This window comes from Pelecanus crispus, chromosome 30 (genome assembly GCF_030463565.1).
Source record: "Pelecanus crispus isolate bPelCri1 chromosome 30, bPelCri1.pri, whole genome shotgun sequence".
Lineage (NCBI taxonomy): Eukaryota > Metazoa > Chordata > Aves > Pelecaniformes > Pelecanidae > Pelecanus > Pelecanus crispus.
This window is the reverse complement of record NC_134672.1, coordinates 96,894-114,970: the sequence shown is the minus strand read 5'-3', so window position 1 is coordinate 114,970 and position 18,077 is coordinate 96,894. Positions and strand designations below refer to the sequence as shown.

At 69.1% G+C, this 18,077-nt stretch overlaps 2 protein-coding genes across 2 annotated transcripts; both read right to left on the bottom strand.

Annotated features, from left to right (window-relative positions):
* Positions 1–368: 368 nt before the first annotated feature.
* NOP53 (NOP53 ribosome biogenesis factor) lies at positions 369–4,520 on the bottom strand. Its single transcript, XM_075725443.1, has 12 exons — positions 4,324–4,520; positions 3,722–3,786; positions 3,487–3,571; positions 3,203–3,408; positions 2,099–2,169; positions 1,909–2,004; positions 1,729–1,833; positions 1,446–1,619; positions 1,180–1,355; positions 1,043–1,109; positions 556–632; positions 369–429 (listed from the first exon to the last, which is right to left on the bottom strand). Exons 1-12 carry the CDS (start codon positions 4,518–4,520, stop codon positions 369–371), a joined length of 1,380 nt encoding a protein of 459 aa, XP_075581558.1.
* Positions 4,521–6,758: 2,238 nt separating this feature from the next.
* On the bottom strand, positions 6,759–17,830 carry EHD2 (EH domain containing 2). Its single transcript, XM_075725441.1, has 5 exons — positions 17,433–17,830; positions 14,807–14,904; positions 11,197–11,609; positions 8,181–8,345; positions 6,759–7,295 (listed from the first exon to the last, which is right to left on the bottom strand). The coding sequence occupies exons 1-5, from the start codon at positions 17,828–17,830 to the stop codon at positions 6,759–6,761; spliced, it is 1,611 nt and encodes a 536-aa protein (XP_075581556.1).
* Positions 17,831–18,077: the final 247 nt, after the last annotated feature.

Genomic DNA, 18,077 nt, shown 5'->3' with positions numbered 1-18,077 from the left:
GGGTTGAGGAGCGGGGGGGGTCGCTGGACGATCCCCCCCACCCCGAGTGCAGCAGGGGAGGCCCCCAGCCCCCCCGCCTTCCCCCCCTCCCCGGATTTGCAGCCTCTAATCCGCTCTCTAATAGCTCTAAAGAAGGGAAAGGGGCTGAGCCAGGCACCATCTGCCGCGGCCCCCCCCCCCGGGGGGGCAGCACCGGCCCCCCAGCCCCACCGCCGCGCACCCGAAAGAGGCGGGATTGGGTGCAAAGGGTTTTATTGGGACGCGTCGCACGGCGGGATCTGTGGCTACAGCCTGCAACAGAGAGCGGCCGGTCAGGGAGGGGCTGGGGGGGGGGGCCCGGCCCCACAGCGGCCCCACGGCGGCCTCACTCACGTTACTTCCCGGAAAGCTCTCTTCTCCACGTATTTCAGGCGATATCTCCTCTTGAATCTGTCGAGAGAAGCGAGGAAAGGGGTCAAAACTTTACCCCGAATCTGTGGGGCAGTCAGGAGCCCCCCACTGCCGTGCCCCCCGCCCCGAGCTGGGCAGCCCCCCGCCCCGGACCCCCCAACTCACTTGGCCCTCTCCCGCGGCTCGATCAGGTTCCTCTTCTGCAGGCTCTTGAAGCGGTCGCGCAGGACGCTGCCCTCGGGCTAAAACGGGGAGGGGGCAGCCGCGCGGGTCAGGGGACGCGCACGGCGGCGGGGGACCCGCTCCCCCACCTCCCAGTTGGGTTTGGGGGGGCTCCAGCAAGCCCCCTCCCCAGTGGGAGGGGAGCGGAGGAGCCATTTTGTGCCCCACCGGCGCCGTGGGGGGCGAGTGGCTGGGGAAGCGCCGGGGGGGAGCAAGCGAGTGGCTTGGGGGGGGGCACCGGCACCCTCAGCACCCAGGCCCTCGCCTACGCGACGAGGCCCCAGGACCCCAAAAACCTTCACATTCCCAGCCCGAGGTGATGCAGGGGGGGCTGCGAATCCTCGTAGCGCAAGGATGGGGTCTCATCACAGGGCACCGGCACCCCCCCCCCACACACTCCCCAGGGACCCCCGCGGCGGCGGCGACCCACCTTCAGCGTGCGCAGGGACTCAGCCAGCTCGTCACTCAGCTGCACCTCGAGGCTGGGGTCCTCGTACCTGCGGGGAGGGGGGTCAGGGTGGGGGTCCGGGGGGTCCCGGCAGCCCCCCGTGCCCCCTCCACGCTCACCTGAGGCGCCCCAGGCGTCTGGGCAGCGCGTCCTTCGCCCGGCGCTTGGCCAACCGCGCCTGCCGTCGCCGCAGCAGCTCCGCTTCCCACAGCGTCACCTGCCGCCGCAGCGAGCGCAGCCGGAAAACCTCCTGCCGCCGGCAACGCGCCGCTTTCTCCCGGCATTGCTGGGCCGCCTGCCGGCACAACCGCGTCAGGACCCCCCGCCAGAGCGGTGGCCCCCCTGGCGCGGCCCCCCTGGCGCAGCCCCCCCGCCATCCCCGCACCAGGGCTCGGGCTTCCTTCTCCCGCCGGCGCTGCTGCTCCGTCTTCTTCTCCTGCCGCGGGGCCGTTTTCGGGGCGTCCTCGGGCTCTGCCGGCGGTGCCGGCGGCTTCCCGTCCTCCTCCTCGTCCCCTGACTCCTCCACCAGCCCCTCGCACTGCTCCTGGAAAACCGTCTCCTGGGAGCAAGGAGGGGGCGGTCAGCGCAGGGGGAACCCCCCCTGCCACACCCCCGGCAAGGAGGGGAGCCCCCCAAATCCGCGCCGTGGCTCTGGGGGGGGGTCTCACCGCCGTGGGGAGCTCGGCGCCGGCGGGGATCCTCAGCTGCCGCTCCACCTTGTCCTCCTCCCTCTTCTTCCTCACCTCCACCTCGTGAGCTTGCAGCAGCAGTGCCTGTGGGGGCCGGCGGCACCGTCACCCCCCAAAATTGGAGGGGGGGGCCCCCCACCGTGCCCCCCATCCCCAAACCTGGTGGTCCTCGAAGGTGGGGTTGTAGGAGCCGCCGGCGGCGATGACCTCCACGGCAGGGACCTGCGAGGGCTTCGTCTGCAGCCTGGCAGGGCGCTGGGGGGGGACAGAGCCGGGGTGAGGGGCGCTGCCGGGCGACCCCCCCCCCCAGCCCAGCGTGTCCCCCCCGCCCCGAAATCCCGGGGCTCACCTTCACCCGCTGCTTCTTGGTCTGCTGCAGGAACCAGGCGTCCTGCCCCGCCAGCGCCCGGTCCAGGGGGTCTGCGGGGACACCGGCACCCACCCTCGCACCCAAGACAGGCTCGGGCAATGCTGACGCCCCCCCAGAACCCACCCCCCCAAAACCCACCCCCCCGCCGCCGCGGGACAGCGAGGGGCTCCCCCGCCACAGGGCTCAGGCCGCGTTTTGTGAATAAACTGAGGGCGAATCCCCACGTCGCTCTGGTTTGCGTGCCCCCCGCCCAGCTCAGCCAGCCCCCCACGCCGTCCTAATCCCTCCCTCCGCCGCCTCCTCATTTGCACACAAAAAAAACCCCAAATTTTGGCTGCCGGCCCCACTCCTGGGGAGGAAACTTATAGAAGCGTAGAATTGATTAGGTTGGGAAAGACCTTGAAGATCATGGAATCGTTGAGGTTGGAAAAGGCCTTGAAGACCACCCAGCCCAACCGTTAACCCAACGCTACCAAGGCCACTACTCAACCAATTAAGGGCAGGGCCGTAATTTCGTGTTTCCTGCCTTGGTGGCTGAGTTATTTTTTAATGAAAGTCAAAACCAGGAATCACTGAGGTTGGAAAGGATCTCCAAGATCGTCAGCCCAACGTCAACCCAACACCCCCATGCCCACTAAACCATATCCCGAATCGTAGAATCATAGAATCGTTGAGGTTGGCAAAGATCTTTAAGATCATGGAATCATCAAATCATTGAGGTTGGAAAAGACCCTTAAGACCACCCAGCCCAGCCATCAACTCAATGCTACCAAGTCCACCACTAAACCAATTAAGGGTATAGGAATAATTAATTTAATGTTTCCTGGCTTGGCAGCTGGATTATTTTTAATGAAGTCAAACCAGAAATCGTTAAGGTTGGAAATGTCCTCCAAGATCATCAGCCCAATGTCACCCCAACACCCCCACGCCCACTAAACCACGTCCCAAAACGCCTGTTTTTTGAACACAAACTTTTGAATTTGCTGCTAAAGTGGACGAAACATCCCCAAAACCACCGGGGCCGGCACCGTTTCCCACCGGCGAGCCCCGGCACGGCTGGCATCCTCCCCCCCACCTCCTTACTATCGGTCGCCCAGATGTCGTAGAAGCCCCTCACGGGGTCTGAGCGTCCCTTTTCCGGCACTTTCTCCGGCGGGGCCCTCCCTCGCTGCAGCCGGGCCCGCAGGCGCCGCTCGGCGCGGGGCAGCACCCCCTTCTCCGCCTGCTTCTCCCAAAACTGCTGTCGCCGCTTCTCCTTCCGCCCATTGGGGATCTGGTGGGCCAAAATGCTGCGGGGAGGCTGGGGGGTGAGCTGGGGGGGGTGTCCCCCAATGCTACCCGCCGCTCCGTACCACCCCCGCGCTCACTTTTTGGGTGCCGGCACTTTGGAGTCGGGCTGCAGGACGAGGTCGACGTGCAGGGGCTTCTCCTTGCCCTTGTTCAGCTGCCGATCTGGGGTGGCGGGGGGACACACATGTGTCACCCCCAAACGCCAAGGAAAGGAAATCTGGGGGACACAGACACGCGGCGCAACCCGGGGCTCCCTCGGGGGGTGCCCTGTGTGTCCCCCCCACCCCAAAACCGCTCACCCTTCTCGGTCACCCTTCTCGGCATTGCCCGTGTCCACGAAGAAGAGCCCCTCGTCCGGCTGCTCCGCAATCAGGCCCCTGCGGAGGAGCCCCCCGGTCACCTCCCGGGGTGGGGGGCAGATGGGGACCCCCCCCAGCTCCCCCTTCCCCCAGCAGCCCCCCCCCAAGGCTTCTAAAACTCTCCCGTGCCCCCCCAAACCTCAGGGTCCCCCGCTTTGCCCCTTGCACCCCCGGTGTCACCTCAAGACCCCCCTAAAGTCCCCTTGCACCCCCCCAGGGCATCTCCCCAGCTCCAGCCCCCCGCCCCCCGACCCACTGGCAGCTCCGGGGCCCCCCCCAGACCTCTCCACCCAAACTCCTCCAGCCCCCCCGGGACACCCCGAGGCCCCTCTGAGCCCCCCAAAACCCCTCACACACCTCCCAAGCCCCCCCCCCCCCAAGGGCTCGCCTGGTCTCGGGGGGCCTCTGGCTCCCCCAGGACCCCCCCCTCCCCCCCGGGTGCCCTCAACCCCCTCCCGAAGCCTCTCGTGACCCCACCAAAAGGAGCCCCCCCCCCCGGTTCTCCCCGAAGCCTCCGGGTCCCCCCGCGGGCTTCAGGCCCCGCCGGGCCCTCACCCCGTGGCCCGCTGCTGCAGCACCACGTCCTCGAGAAAGTCGCCGATTTCGCGGCCCAGCCGCGCCTCGGGGCCGGCCCAACGCTTCCAGCCCTTCTTGCGGTTGCGGGGGCCGCGGGAGCGGCGGCGGACGGTGGCGGGGTCCCGCGAGCCGGGGCTCAGGCCCAGGAACGACGAGGACGCGGCGGGCGCCGCCATCTTGAAAGGAAAGCGCACGCCGCGGGGCCCACCGGAAGCGCCCTGTGGACACTTCCGGTCTCCATCTTGGGGAGGGCGGGGGAAGGCGTGGCCGCCATCTTGGGGAGGGCGAGGACGGGCGTGGAAGCCATCTTGGGGAGGGCGGGGAAGGCGTGGCCGCCATCTTGGGGAGGGCGAGGACGGGCGTGGAAGCCATCTTGGGGAGGGCGGGGAAGGCGTGGCCGCCATCTTGGGGAGGGCGGAGCCGCCATTTTGGGGAGGGCGGTGTCCAGCTGGGGGGGGGGGGGGCTCCAGATGTGCCCCCCCAGATGTGTGTGTGTGGGGGTTGGACCCCCCCCCCAACCGGCTCCAGATGTGAGCCCAGATGTGCCCCCAGGCACCCGCCCTGGCACACGCGTGCACATGCGCCCTCACGCCTGGCCACGTGTGCGTGACCCCCCCCCCCCCCCCCGTGCAGGCCCTCGCCCGGGCCCGCGTGCCCCCACGCGTGTGCGCTCACCTGCGCGTACACGCACATGAACACACGCCCCGCACGCACCCACATGTGTGCTGACACGTGTGCGGCGGGGGCCCATGCAGGCCTGCACCCGCCCCGGGCATGCACACGTGAGTTCGTGCGCCCACTCCCGTGCCCCTGCGCACACGTGTGCAAGCACCCACCTGTACACACGTGTCCCTGCGCACGTGCGTGCAAGCACCCACCCGTACACGTGTCCCTGTGCACGTGCGTGCAAGCACGCACACGTGTGCAGGCATGCCTGTGCGCATGCGTGTGGCTGCCTGCACTCCCACGCCTCCCGCACACGCTGACGCCCCTCCGTTGCACGCCCCTCCCTTGCACACCAGCCCCCCCATTTGCACACTCAGTCCCCTTACAACCCCCTGCACACCCCTCCTTACACCCCCCTTGCACCCCCCGCCTTGCACACCCCCCCTCCCTTGCACCCATCCCCCTTGCACCCCCCTTGCACCCACTCCTTTGCACATCTACCCCCCTTGCACACTGACCCCCCCACCCCGTTACCCTCCTTGCACACCCCCTGCAACCCTCTTTTGGCACACGCCCCCCCCGCACCCCCCCCTTGTACACACACCCCCCCCACGCATCTCCCTTGCACCCCCACACCTTCTGCGCACTCCCTCCCTTGTACACACGCAGAGCTTTGCACACACCGCCCTTGCACACACACCCCCGTCGCACACACCCTCCTTGCACACACACAGAGCCTTGCACACCCCTCCTGCACAGACACACTCTCCTTGCACTCCCCCCTTGCGCGCACACCCCTTGCACACACATCCCCTTGCACTCCCTCCTTGCACTACCCCCTTGCACACACCCCCCCGCACACACCCCCTCACACACACACCCCCCTTGCACACACACAGAGCCTTGCACACCCCCCGTGCACACACACTCCTTGCACTCCCTCCCTTGCAAACACCCTCCCTGGCACATACCCCCTTGCACTCCCCCCTTGCACACACATCCCCATGCACTCCCTCCTTGCATGCACCCCTTGTGCACACACCCCCCCTTTGCACGCCTCCTTGCACACACCCCTCATGCACACACACCCCTTTGCACGCCTCCTTGCACACACCCCTCGTGCACACACACCCCCTTTGCACGCCTCCTTGCACTCCCCCCTTGCACACACACCCCTTGCACACACCCCTCATGCACACACCCCCCCCTTTGCACGCTTCCTTGCACTCCCGCCTTCCACAGACATCCCCATGCACTCCCTCCTTGCACACACACCACTGCCCCTTGCACTCCCTCCTTGCACACACCCCCCTTTGCACGCCTCCTTGCACTCCCCCCTTGCACACACACCCCTTGCACACACCCCTCATGCACACACCCCCCCCTTTGCACGCTTCCTTGCACTCCCGCCTTCCACAGACATCCCCATGCACTCCCTCCTTGCACACACACCACTCCCCCTTGCACTCCCTCCTTGCACACACCCCCCTTTGCACGCCTCCTTGCACTCCCCCCTTGCACACACACCCCTTGCACACAGCCCTTGTGCACACAGCCCCCCCTTTGCACGCCTCCTTGCACCCCCCCTTGCACACACATCCCCATGCACTCCCCCCTTGCACACGCACCCCCTTGCACACACACCCCCTTGCACACACCCCCTCGCCCCCCCCAGACCCACAGGGGCCGTGGCTCCGTCAGCCGCCCTCTGCCTTTATTGGGGGGCGCGGGGCCTTCGCGGGGGGGGGCTACTCGGCGGAGCCCTTGGGCCGGCGCTTGGAGGGGGGCACCAGGCGGGGGGGCAGGTCGGCCGGCAGCCCCCTGCCCTCCAGTTTGGCCCCGATGAGGTGGCCGGCCAGGGCGAACTCCTCGGCGTCCAGCATGCCGTCCCGGTCCACGTCGCTCAGCTGCCAGATGCGGCCCAGGACGGAGCTGGGCAGGTTGCTGCTCACCATCCAGCCCCGCGCCCGCCGCCCGCTCAGCTTCCCCCCCATCGGCGCCAGCCCGTAGAAGATCTCGTCGTACTTGGCCTTGTCCTTCGTCACCACCCATTCCTCCTCTTCCTCGCCTTCCTCCTCCTCCTCCTCCGCCCCGCTGAAGGGACCCTGGCGGGTGCCGTCGAAGGCTCCCCCCTGCACCCCGGCGCCCTCGGGGGCTTCCAGCTCCTCCTGCCGCAGCAGCGGCATCAGGGCGGCGATGTCGGTGGTCAGCAGCTCGTCCAGCGCCTCCAGCATCCGTGGCTTCAGCGCCGGGAACCGGGCAAAGTCGTGCACCAGCAGCAGCTCCTGGATGGGGGGGTACACGGGGCGGGGGTCGGCATGCCGGCGCATCCCCCAGGAGCGGGGATTGGCGTCCCAAGGGATCCCCCTGGGTATGGGGATCAGCATCCCAAGGGATCCCCCCAGGTATGGGGATCAGTGTCCCAAGGGATCCCCCAGGTATGGGGATCAGTGTCCCAACGAATCCCCCCAGGCACAGGGATCAGCGTCCCACGGGATCCCCCTGGGTATGGGGATCAGCATCCCAAGGGATCCCCCCCAGGCACGGGGATCAGCATCCCACGGGATCCCCCAGGCACGGGGATCAGCATCCCAAGGGATCCCCCCAGGCATGGGGATCAGCATCCCACGGGATCCCCCAGGCACGGGGATCAGCATCCCAAGGGATCCCCCCAGGCACGGGGATCAGCATCCCACGGGATCCCCCAGGCACGGGGATCAGCATCCCAAGGGATCCCCCTAGGTATGGGGATCAGCATCCCAAGGATCCCCCAGACACGGGGATCAGCGTCCCAAGGGATCCCCCCGGGTATGGGGATCAGCATCCCAAGGAATTCCCCCTGGCACAGGGATCAGCATCCCACTGGACCCCCCAGCACAGGGATCAGCATCCCAATGGATCCTGCTGGCACAGGGTTCAGCATCCCAAGGGATCCCCCCGGCACAGGGATCAGCATCCCAATGGATCCTGCTGGCACAGGGTTCAGCATCCCAAGGGATCCCCCCAGCACAGGGTTCAGCATCCCAACGGATCCCCCCGGCACAGGGATCAGCGTCCCACTGGACCCCCCAGCACAGGGATCAGCATCCCAATGGATCCCCGGCACAGGGATCAGCATCCCACTGGACCCCCCGGCAGGAGCATCACGAGCCCCCCGCCCCGGCGCCCACCTGCATGCGTGCGCAGTCGGGGAAGTCTCCGGGCGGGATGTGATGCTCCAGCTGGATGCGGGCGAAGAGCAGCGGCAGTTTGGCGATCAGCTGCTTCTTCTTGTTGTCCTTGCCGAAGACCGAGGGCATCTCCTTCTTCAGGCGGCTGATGATGTGCGCGTGGACCTGGGGGCCAAGGGGGGGTCAGGGCAGCCGGGGGTCCCTTCCGCAGGACGGGGGGGGGGGGGAGGGGTGTCCGGCCGCGGCACGGGACGGCGCGGGGCAGGGGGAGGCGTGGGAACCCGGGCGCCTGCGGCCCCTCCGCGGCCGACAGCTTCTGGCGGGAGAGCCGAAAGCCGGGGGGTCCCCTGTGGAGGGTCTGGGTGCCCACCCATGGCCCCAGCCCCTCCCTGTCCCATCTCCATCCCCGGCCCCTCCCCAGCCTTGTCCGTGCCCCGGCCCCATCCCCGGCCCCATCCCAATCCCAACCCCATCCCCATCCCATTCCCACCCCATCCCGCCCCGTGCGTGGCCATGCTGTCCCCATCCCGTCCCCTCCCCAGCCTTGTCCATGCCCTGGCCCCATCCCGTCGCCATCCCTGGCCCCATCCCAATCCCAATCCCAATCCTATCCCCATCCCCATCCCAATCCCGCTCCCACCCCATCCTGCCCTGTGCGTGACCGTGCTGGCCCCATCCCGTCCACATCCCCATCCCCATCCCATCCCCATCCCTGTCCCCATCCCCATCCCAATCCTGCTCCAACCCCATCCTGTCCCGTGCGTGACTGTGCTGGCCCCTTCCCCATCCCCATCCCCATCCCAATCCCATCCCCATCCCGTCCCCATCCCAATCCCAGTCCCATCCCCATCCTGTCCCCATCCCCATCCCCATCCCCATCCCAATCCCTTCCCCATCCCGTCCCCATCCAAATCCCAGTCCCATCCCCATCCCGTCCCCATCCCCATCCCCATCCCCATCCCCATCCCCATCCCCATCCCCCATCCCATCTCGTCCCCATCCCCGTCCCCATCCCAATCCCCATCCCCATCCCATCTCGTCCCCATCCCTGTCCCCATCCCAATCCCCATCCCCATCCCATCTCATCCCCATCCCCGTCCCCATCCCAATCCCAATCCCAATCCCATCCCCATCCCCGTCCCCGTCCCTGTCCCCATCCCTGTCCCCATCTCCATCCTGTCCCCATCCTCGTCCCCATCCCAATCCCAATCCCATCCCGTCCCCATCCCCATCCTGCTCCCACCCCATCCTGTCCCCATCCCTGTCCCCATCCCCATCCCCATCCCGCTCCCACCCCATCCCCATCCCCTTCCCCATCCCCATCCTGTCCCCATCCCCGTCCCCATCCCCATCCCAATCCCATCCCCATCCCCATCCCAATCCCAATCCCGTCCCCATCCCAACCCCAATCCCATCCCGTCCCCATCCCCATCCCCATCCCGCTCCTGTCCCCATCCCCATCCCCATCCCCATCCCCATCCCCATCCCCATCCCCATCCCAATCCCGTCCCCATCCCAATCCCATCCCGTCCCCATCCCGCTCCCGCCCCATCCCGCCCCGTTTGTGGCCGTGCTGGCCCTGGCCCCGGCCCGCAGCGTGGTGGCCAGCGGATGCGCGGCACAAAGGGCCGTGGCCGCAGGTGGCCGGATGCGATAAGGCTGGGGGGGGGGGAAGAGGGAGACGGGGAATAACGCCAACCCCCCCCCCCCCCCGCCTTCCGCCCACCCCCCGGACCCCCCTGGCCAGACGCCAGGGTGATGGGCTCGGCTGCGGCGCCGCTTCAGCCCCCCCCGCCCCCCCCTAAGGCAGCCCCCTGCCGTCCCGGGGGGCTCAGCGGGGTGGGTGGGGGGCCGGGGAGCGGCTCTGGGGGTGGGGGGGGCCGCGTTAATTATTCTCTAATTGCAGGGGCGGAAGGCGCTACCTCATGGGAAACCCGTAACGAGGAAGCCAGGCACAGGATGGGGCGGGGGGGGGGGAACACGATGACGTCCCCCCTTTTGGCAACGGGGCCATTGGTGGAGGTGGCCAGGAGCCACCGGGGCTGCGGGACCCCCTGAGCCACCTCCTGGGGCCGGGGGGGGGACCCCAAACCATCAACCCACCTCCACCCCCCAGAGATGGGGAGAACCCCAAGGGATCCTGGGGTGCCCTTGGCCCCGTCGGAGCCGTGAAGAACCCCGAGGGATCCTGGAGTCCCCTTGGCCCCGTCGGAGCCATAGAGAACCCCAAGGATCCTGGGGTCCCCTTGGCCCTGTCGGAGCTGTGAAGAACCCCGAGGGATCCTGGAGTCCCCTTGGCCCCGTCGGAGCCATGGAGAACCCCAAGGGATCCTGGGGTGCCCTTGGCCCCGTCGGAGCTGTGGAGAACCCCGAGGGATCCTGGGGTCCCCTTGGTCCCCTCAGACCCGTGGAGAACCCCGAGGAGTCCTGGGGTCCCCTTGGCCCCGTCAGACCCGTGGAGAACCCCGAGGGATCCTGGGGTGCCCTTGGCCCCGTTGGAGCCATAGAGAACCCCAAGGATCCTGGGGTCCCCTTGGTCCCGTCAGAGCCATGGAGAACCCCGAGGAGTCCTGGAGTCCCCTCGGCCCTGTCGGAGCCATGGAGAACCCCAAGGAGTCCTGGGGTCCCCTTGGCCCTGTCGGAGCCGTGGAGAACCCCGAAGGATCCTGGAGTCCCCTTGGTCCCCTCAGACCCGTGGAGAACCCCGAGGGATCCTGGGGTCCCCTTGGCCCCGTTGGAGCCATGGAGAACCCCAAGGATCCTGGGGTCCCCTTGGCCCTGTCGGAGCCGTGGAGAACCCCGAGGGATCCTGGGGTCCCCTTGGCCCTGTCGGAGCCATGGAGAACCCCAAGGATCCTGGGGTGCCCTTGGCCCTGTCGGAGCCATGGAGAACCCCAAGGATCCTGGGGTGCCCTTGGCCCTGTCGGAGCCGTGGAGAACCCCGAGGGATCCTGGGGTGCCCTTGGCCCCCTCGGAGCCGTGGACGGGACCCACGCACCCGCTCGGCCACACTCACCCTGACGAGCCGCGCCCGCTTGACGAGGTCATTGAGCTTCCTCAGGGCGGCGTTTCGGGGCAGGTTCTGGATGTCCTGGAACAAGTCCTGCTCCTCCAACTCGAAGAGCTGCCGGTTGTCGGTGATGAGGAGCGGTTCGGCCCAGAAGGACCCGATGAAGACGCGCAGCACCTCGGGGGTGTTGAACACCTTCCCCAGGGACCACATCAGCGCCCCGTAGACGCGCATCAGCTGCTGCGTCTCCACCATGTCGGCCTTGTTCAGGACCACCCGGATCTTGTCCTCGTTGCCTTTGAGGGCTCGGATGGCCTCGGAGAACTCGTCCGAGATCTCCAGCTTGTGGGCGTCGAAGAGGAGGATGATGAGGTCCACGCGCTCGGCGAACCACTGCAGCACGGCCGGGAAGTCATAGCCTGGGAGGAGAGGAGGGAAAGGGGGAATTGGGGGATCCCCCGGGGCTGGGCTGGGGGACCCCGGGAAGGGGGTGCTGCCATGCTCGGGGTGCAAATGATCCCACCTTGCCCCTGGGAGGGGCTGCATGGAGGGGAACCCAAACCGAACCCCCAAACCCAGCCCTAACCCCAAACTCAACCCTAACCCCAACCCCAACTTCAAACTGAACCTTAATCTCAACCCTAACCCCAAACTGAACCCCAAAACCCAACCCCAACCCCAAAACCTAACCCTAACCCCAACCCCAACTTCAAACTGAACCCTAATCTTGACCCTAACCCCAAACCGAACCCCAAAACCCAACCCCAACCCCAAAACCTAACCCTAACCCCAACCCCAACTTCAAACTGAACCCTAATCTTGACCCTAGCCCCAAACCGAACCCCAAAACCCAACCCTAACCCCAACCTCAACTTCAAACTGAACCCTAATCTTGACCCTAGCCCCAAACCGAACCCCAAAACCCAACCCTAACCCCAACCTCAACTTCAAACTGAACCCTAATCTCGACCCTAACCCCAAACCGATCCCCAAAACCCAACCCCAACCCCAAAACCCAACCCTAACCCCAACCCCAACTTCAAACTGAACCCTAATCTTGACCCTAACCCCAAACTGAACCCCAAAACCCAACCCCAATCCCAAAACCCAACCCTAACCCCAAAACCCAACCCTAACCCCAACCCCAACTTCAAGCCGAGCCCTAATCCTGACCCTACCCCCAAACCGAACCCCCAAACCCAACCATAACCCCAACCCTAATCTCAACCCTAACCCCAAGACCCAACCCTAACCCGAACCCCAACTTCAAACTGAACCCTAATCTTGACCCTAACCCCAAACCGATCCCCAAAACCCAACCCCAACCCCAAAACCCAACCCTAACCCCAACCCCAACTTCAAACTGAACCCTAATCTCGACCCTAGCCCCAAACCGAACCCCAAAACCCAACCCCAATCCCAAAACCCAACCCCAACCCCAAAACCCAACCCTAACCCCAACCTCAACTTCAAGCCGAACCCTAATCTCGATCCTAACCCCAAACCGAACCCCAAAAGCCAACCCCAGCCCTCACCCCAGCCTCAATCCTAACCCTAACCCCAACCCCACCCCACCCCAACCCCACCGAACCCCACCCCTCACCCAAACCCCGGCCCCCGCCTCGCCCCCGCCCCACCCCAGCCCGTGCCGTCCCTGCCTTGAGGTGGGTCCTGCTAAGGGGTCTCGCTGGGCCGCCTCCTTCCCTGCACCCCCCGCTGAGCCCCCCAGCCGCACCCCCCGGCGCAGGACCCCGACTGTGCCCCGCGATGGCCCCGCTCCCCCCGGCCCCCCCCGGCCGCCGGAGGCCCGGAGAGCCTGGAAAAATCACCAAAAAAGGAAACGTGGCGAGTCCTGGGAAAGGTCCCTCTCTCCCAACCTTGTCCCCATTCCCTTCCCTGCCCCTGACCCCGACCTTGACCCCATCCCTGCCCTTGACCCCCGTCCTTGACCCCCGTCGCCCACCCCGCGGCCCCCGTCCCCCCCGTGCATACCGCGGCGGGGAGCGCCCGGCCAGGAATTTGGCCTCGACCCAGCCCCAGCCCAGCCCTGACCCCCCCTCTTTGCCTGCCCCCCCCCTTTTCCAGCCCCCCCCCGCCCTGGGGGGTCTCCTCCAGCCCCCCCCCCACCCGGGGGGGGTCTCCTTCAGCCCCCCCCCCCCCCCCCCGCCATGGGGCCGTTGCAGGAGCGGGTGCCAGGGCTCTTGGCAAGGGCCGAGGGTTTCGGGGTGGGGAAGGAAGACGGGGGGGGGTCCGGGGGGGGGCACGGCCTCCGCAGCGGGGCAGCTGGGCTGGAAAGTTGGCAGCGGCCCCGGGAAGGTGGGGGGAGCCCCCCTCCCCCGGCTCTGGAACAGGGGTCTCGCCCCCCCCCCCCCCCCCCCCGCCCCACGGGACCCTCTCGTTGCTCGTCCCGGCCCTGGGGTGCAGCGGGGTGGTGGTGGGGGTGGGGGGGAAGCGCTGGCACCCCCCGCCCTGGGCAGCACCCGTCGCGTGGCTTTTGGCACCCATCGCCGGCGCCTCGCCCCACCCGCTGGCACCCCCCTCCGCCCTGCACCACCCCTTGGCACCCCGCAGGCCTTGCACCCCCCCCTTGGCACCCCGCTGCGTTTCGCAACCCCCCTTGGCACCCCCCTGCGCCTTGCACCCCCCCCTTGGCACCCCCCTGCGCCGTGCACCCCCCCTGCACCCCCCTGCGCCTTGCACCCCCCCCCTTGGCACCCCCTGCGCCTCGCACCCCCCCCTGCACCCCGCTAAACCTTGCACCCCCCCTGCACCCCGCTGCGCCTTGCAGCCCCCCTGCACCCCCTGCGCCTTGCACCCCCCCCTTGGCACCCCCCTGCGCCTTGCACCCCCCCCTTGGCACCCCCTGCGCCTCGCACCCCCCCCTGCACCCCGCTAAACCTTGCACCCCCCCTGCACCCCCCCTGCGCCTTGCAGCCCCCCTGCACCCCCTGCGCCTTGCACCCCCCCTGCACCCCCCTGCGCCTTGCAGCCCCCCCTTGGCACCCCCCTGCGCCTTGCACCCCCCCTGCACCCCCTGCGCCTTGCAGCCCCCCCTTGGCACCCCCCTGCGCCTTGCAGCCCCCCCTTGGCACCCCCCTGCGCCTTGCACCCCCCCTGCACCCCCCTGCGCCTTGCACCCCCCCTGCACCCCCCTGCGCCTTGCACCCCCCCCTTGGCACCCCGCTGCGCCTTGCAGCCCCCCCCCGCACCCCGCTAAACCTGGCACCCCCCTCTGCACCCCCCCGTGCGTTGCACCCCCCTTTGCACCCCCCATTTTGCACCCCCCCCTGCACCCCCTTACGCCTTGCACCCCCCCGACGCCCCACTTCCCTCTGCACCCCCAGTGTCCCGGTCGCGGGGGGCCCCCCCCTCACCCCTGACCCCCCCGCGGGTCCCGGTGGCCCCCCCTCACCCCCCCGCGGGTCTCGGTGGCCCCCCCTCACCCCCCCCGCGGGTGCCGGTGCCCCCCCGGCCCCCCCGCGGGTCCCGGTGCCCCCCCCCCCCCGGTGCCTGTGCCCCCCCCCGGTGCCTGTGCCCCCCCCCGCGGGTGCCAGTGCCCCCCCCCCCCGGTGCCGGTGCCCCCCCTGGCCCCCCCCCGGAGCCGGTGCCCCCTCACCGCGGCACACGCGCTGCTTGGCCCCCGAGAGGATGCCGGGGGTGTCGATGAGGCTGATGCTCTCCAGCACCTGGTTGGGGAGGTGGGCGCACATGAACCTGCGCGGGAGGAGCCGCGTTAGTGCCCCCCCGGGCCCCCCGGAACCGCACGGACCCCCCCGGAACCGCCTGGACCCGCCCGGACCCCCCCGGATCCCCCCTGGACCCGCCCAGACCCCCCGGAACCGCCCGGACCTGCCCGAACCCCCTGGACCCCCCCAGAACCACCCGAACCCCCCCTGGACCCCCCCGGACCCCCCTGGAACCTCCCGAACCCCCTGGACCCCCCCGGATTCCCCCGGAACCGCCCGGACCCCCCAGACGCCCCCGGAACTGCCCGAACCCCCTGGACCCCCCCCAGATCCCCCCGGAACCGCCCGACCCCCCCTGGACCCCCCCAGAACCACCCGACCCCCCCCTGGACCCCCCCGGACCCCCCCGGAACCGCCCGGACCCCCCCGGACCCCCTGGAACTGCCCGAACCCCCCCGGACCCCCCCTGGACTCCCCCGGATCCCCCCGGATCCCCCCGGACCCCCTTGTACCCCCTTCAGATTCCCCCAAACCTCCTGGATCCCCCTGGATCCCCCCGGATCCCTCCTGGACACCCCCTGGATTCACCCCAGATCCCCCCTGGATTCACCCCGACCCCCCCAGAACCACCCGCAACCCCCCGGACCCCCCCGGACCCTCCAGAACCCCCTGGATTCCCCCTGGAACCTCCTGGACCCACCCAGATCCCCCCAGACCCCCCTGGACCCCCCCGGATCCCCCTAGAACCCCCTGCATCCCCCGACCCCCCCCTGGAGCCCCCCCCAGAGCCCCAGGACCCCCTGGAATCCCCTGGAACCCCCTGGAAGCCCCGGACCCCCCCCAGACTCCCCCCGGATCCCCCTGGACCCCCCCGGATCCCCCTAGAACCCCCTGCATCCCCCCGACCCCCCCTGGAGCCCCCCCCCCAGGACCCCCTGGAATCCCCTGGAACCCCCTGGAACCCCTCAGATCCCCCCGGACCCCCCCAGACCCCCCCGGATCCCCCTGGATCCCCCCGGACCCCCCAGAACCCCCTGCATCCCCCCGACCCCCCCTGGAGCCCCCCTCCAGACCCCCTGGAACCCCCTGGAACCCCCAGACCCCCCCTGGAGCCCCCCCCAGACACCCTGGAACCCCCAGACCCCCCCAGACCCCCCCTGGAGCCCCCCCCAGACCCCCTGGAACCCCCTGGAACCCCCAAACCCCCCCTGGAGCCCCCCCTCAGACCCCCTGAAACCCCCAGACCCCCTGGAACCCCCTGGAACCCCCAGACCCCCCCAGTCCCCCCCTGGAGCCCCCCCTCAGACCCCCTGAAACCCCCAGACCCCCTGGAACCCCCTGGAACCCCCAGACCCCCCCAGTCCCCCCCTGGAGCCCCCCCAGACCCCCTGGAACCCCCAAACCCCCCCTGGAGCCCCCCCTCAGACCCCCTGAAACCCCCAGACCCCCCCTGGAGCCCCCCCCCAGACCCCCTGGAACCCCCAGACCCCCCCAGTCCCCCCCTGGAGCCCCCCCAGACCCCCTGGAACCCCCAGACCCCCCCTGGAGCCCCCCCCAGACACCCTGGAACCCCCAGACCCCCCCAGACCCCCCCTGGAGCCCCCCCAGACCCCCTGGAACCCCCTGGAACCCCCAGACCCCCCCTGGAGCCCCCCCTCAGACCCCCTGAAACCCCCAGACCCCCCCTGGAGCCCCCCCCCAGACCCCCTGGAACCCCCAGACCCCCCCAGACCCCCCCTGGAGCCCCCCCAGACCCCCTGGAACCCCCAAACCCCCCCTGGAGCCCCCCCTCAGACCCCCTGAAACCCCCAGACCCCCCCTGGAGCCCCCCCCCAGACCCCCTGGAACCCCCTGGAACCCCCAGACCCCCCCAGTCCCCCCCTGGAGCCCCCCCAGACCCCCTGGAACCCCCTGGAACCCCCAGACCCCCCCTGGAGCCCCCCCTCAGACCCCCTGAAACCCCCACACCCCCCCTGGAGCCCCCCCCCAGACCCCCTGGAACCCCCAGACCCCCCCAGACCCCCCCGGATCCCCCCGAACGCCCCGGGGGGCTGGGGCTGCCTGGGGGTGCCCCCCCGCGGGGGGTCGGCGGGGGCCCCTCCCGGGTGCCGGCCCACCCGCCAGCCCTGACGGCGTCTTTCCGAGGCGGCTCCGGGGCCGCATTCCTGAATCCTGGCTCATCCCGGCCCCCCCCTTTTCCCAAGGGGGGGACCCCCTCGGGACCCTCCCCGAGCCCCCACCCGCCACCCCCCCGCCTTTTGGGGCTTGCGGTGGCGGGGGATTGATGGAAAAAAACCCAAAAACGGGGAAAACCCGGAGACTTGGAGAGCGAAACCCGGGATCGCCCGGAGTTGGGAATTGGGGGGCGCCGTGTTTTGAGGGGGGGGGGGGGGGGCTGCGCTCCGGCCAGGCTCATTTTGGGGGGGCGGGCGGGGCGGGACCCCCTCGCCCAGCGGCGGAATCGCCGGCGTTGGCGGGGGGACGTTGGGGGGGGGGGGGCTCGGCGACGGAATCGCTGGCGTTGGTGGGTGGGGGGTACCAGGGGGCCTCGCTCACCGATTGAGGAAGGTATTCCCAAAGGGATTGAGTTTCCGGAAGGGTTTTTTGGGATCGACGATGAGGGCGTTGCCCGGCGTGATGCCCTCGCTCTCGCCGTGCATGATGGCCACGAAGGAGTCGGTGGTGGGCTCGGGGCCGATGCGGCTTCCCGGGATGTCCTGCTCCAGCAGGTACCGGATGAAGGTGGTCTTCCCGGTGGAATATTGGCCCACCACCAACACCATGGGCTTGTTGTCGAAGTCGGCGTCTTCCAGCGCCGGCGAGTGGAAATCGTGGAAGCGGTAGAATTCCTCCACCGGCAGAAGCTTCTTCTTGTAGAGGGTCTTCAGCCCCTCGGTGACGGTGCGGACCACCTCGGGGGTCTTCTTCTCGTTCTTCCGCATCCAGCTGAACATGGCGGCGGCGGCGGGGGGCACCCCGAAACGCGGCGGGGGGCTGGCGCGGGGGGACGCTGGCTCTGCCCGGCTCAGCCGGAGCGCTGAGCCATGGGGTGCCGTGGGGCGCTGGGGTGGTCGGCGGGACCCCCGCCCCGTCCCGGGCTCCGCGGGGGGCGAAACGCCGCAAAACCCAACCAAAAAAGGAGCCTTTTTGGGGGGTTTTTGGTTTTTTTTTTTTTTTTTGCGAGGCTCGGCGGTGCGGTTC

Excerpts from the sequence above, each read along its gene's own strand:
- NOP53 (XM_075725443.1), bottom strand. The coding sequence starts at position 4,520 with ATGGCGGCGCCCGCCGCGTCCTCGTCGTTCCTGGGCCTGAGCCCCGGC. Across the intron at positions 1,620-1,728 it reads GCGCCGAGCTCCCCACGGCG|GAGACGGTTTTCCAGGAGCA; the intron begins GTGAGACCCCCC and ends CCTTGCTCCCAG. Across the intron at positions 633-1,042 it reads AGTCCCTGCGCACGCTGAAG|CCCGAGGGCAGCGTCCTGCG; the intron begins GTGGGTCGCCGC and ends TCCCCGTTTTAG.
- EHD2 (XM_075725441.1), bottom strand. The coding sequence starts at position 17,830 with ATGTTCAGCTGGATGCGGAAGAACGAGAAGAAGACCCCCGAGGTGGTC. Across the intron at positions 14,905-17,432 it reads GGGAATACCTTCCTCAATCG|GTTCATGTGCGCCCACCTCC; the intron begins GTGAGCGAGGCC and ends CCTCCCGCGCAG. Across the intron at positions 11,610-14,806 it reads CAAGCAGCGCGTGTGCCGCG|GCTATGACTTCCCGGCCGTG; the intron begins GTGAGGGGGCAC and ends CTCTCCTCCCAG.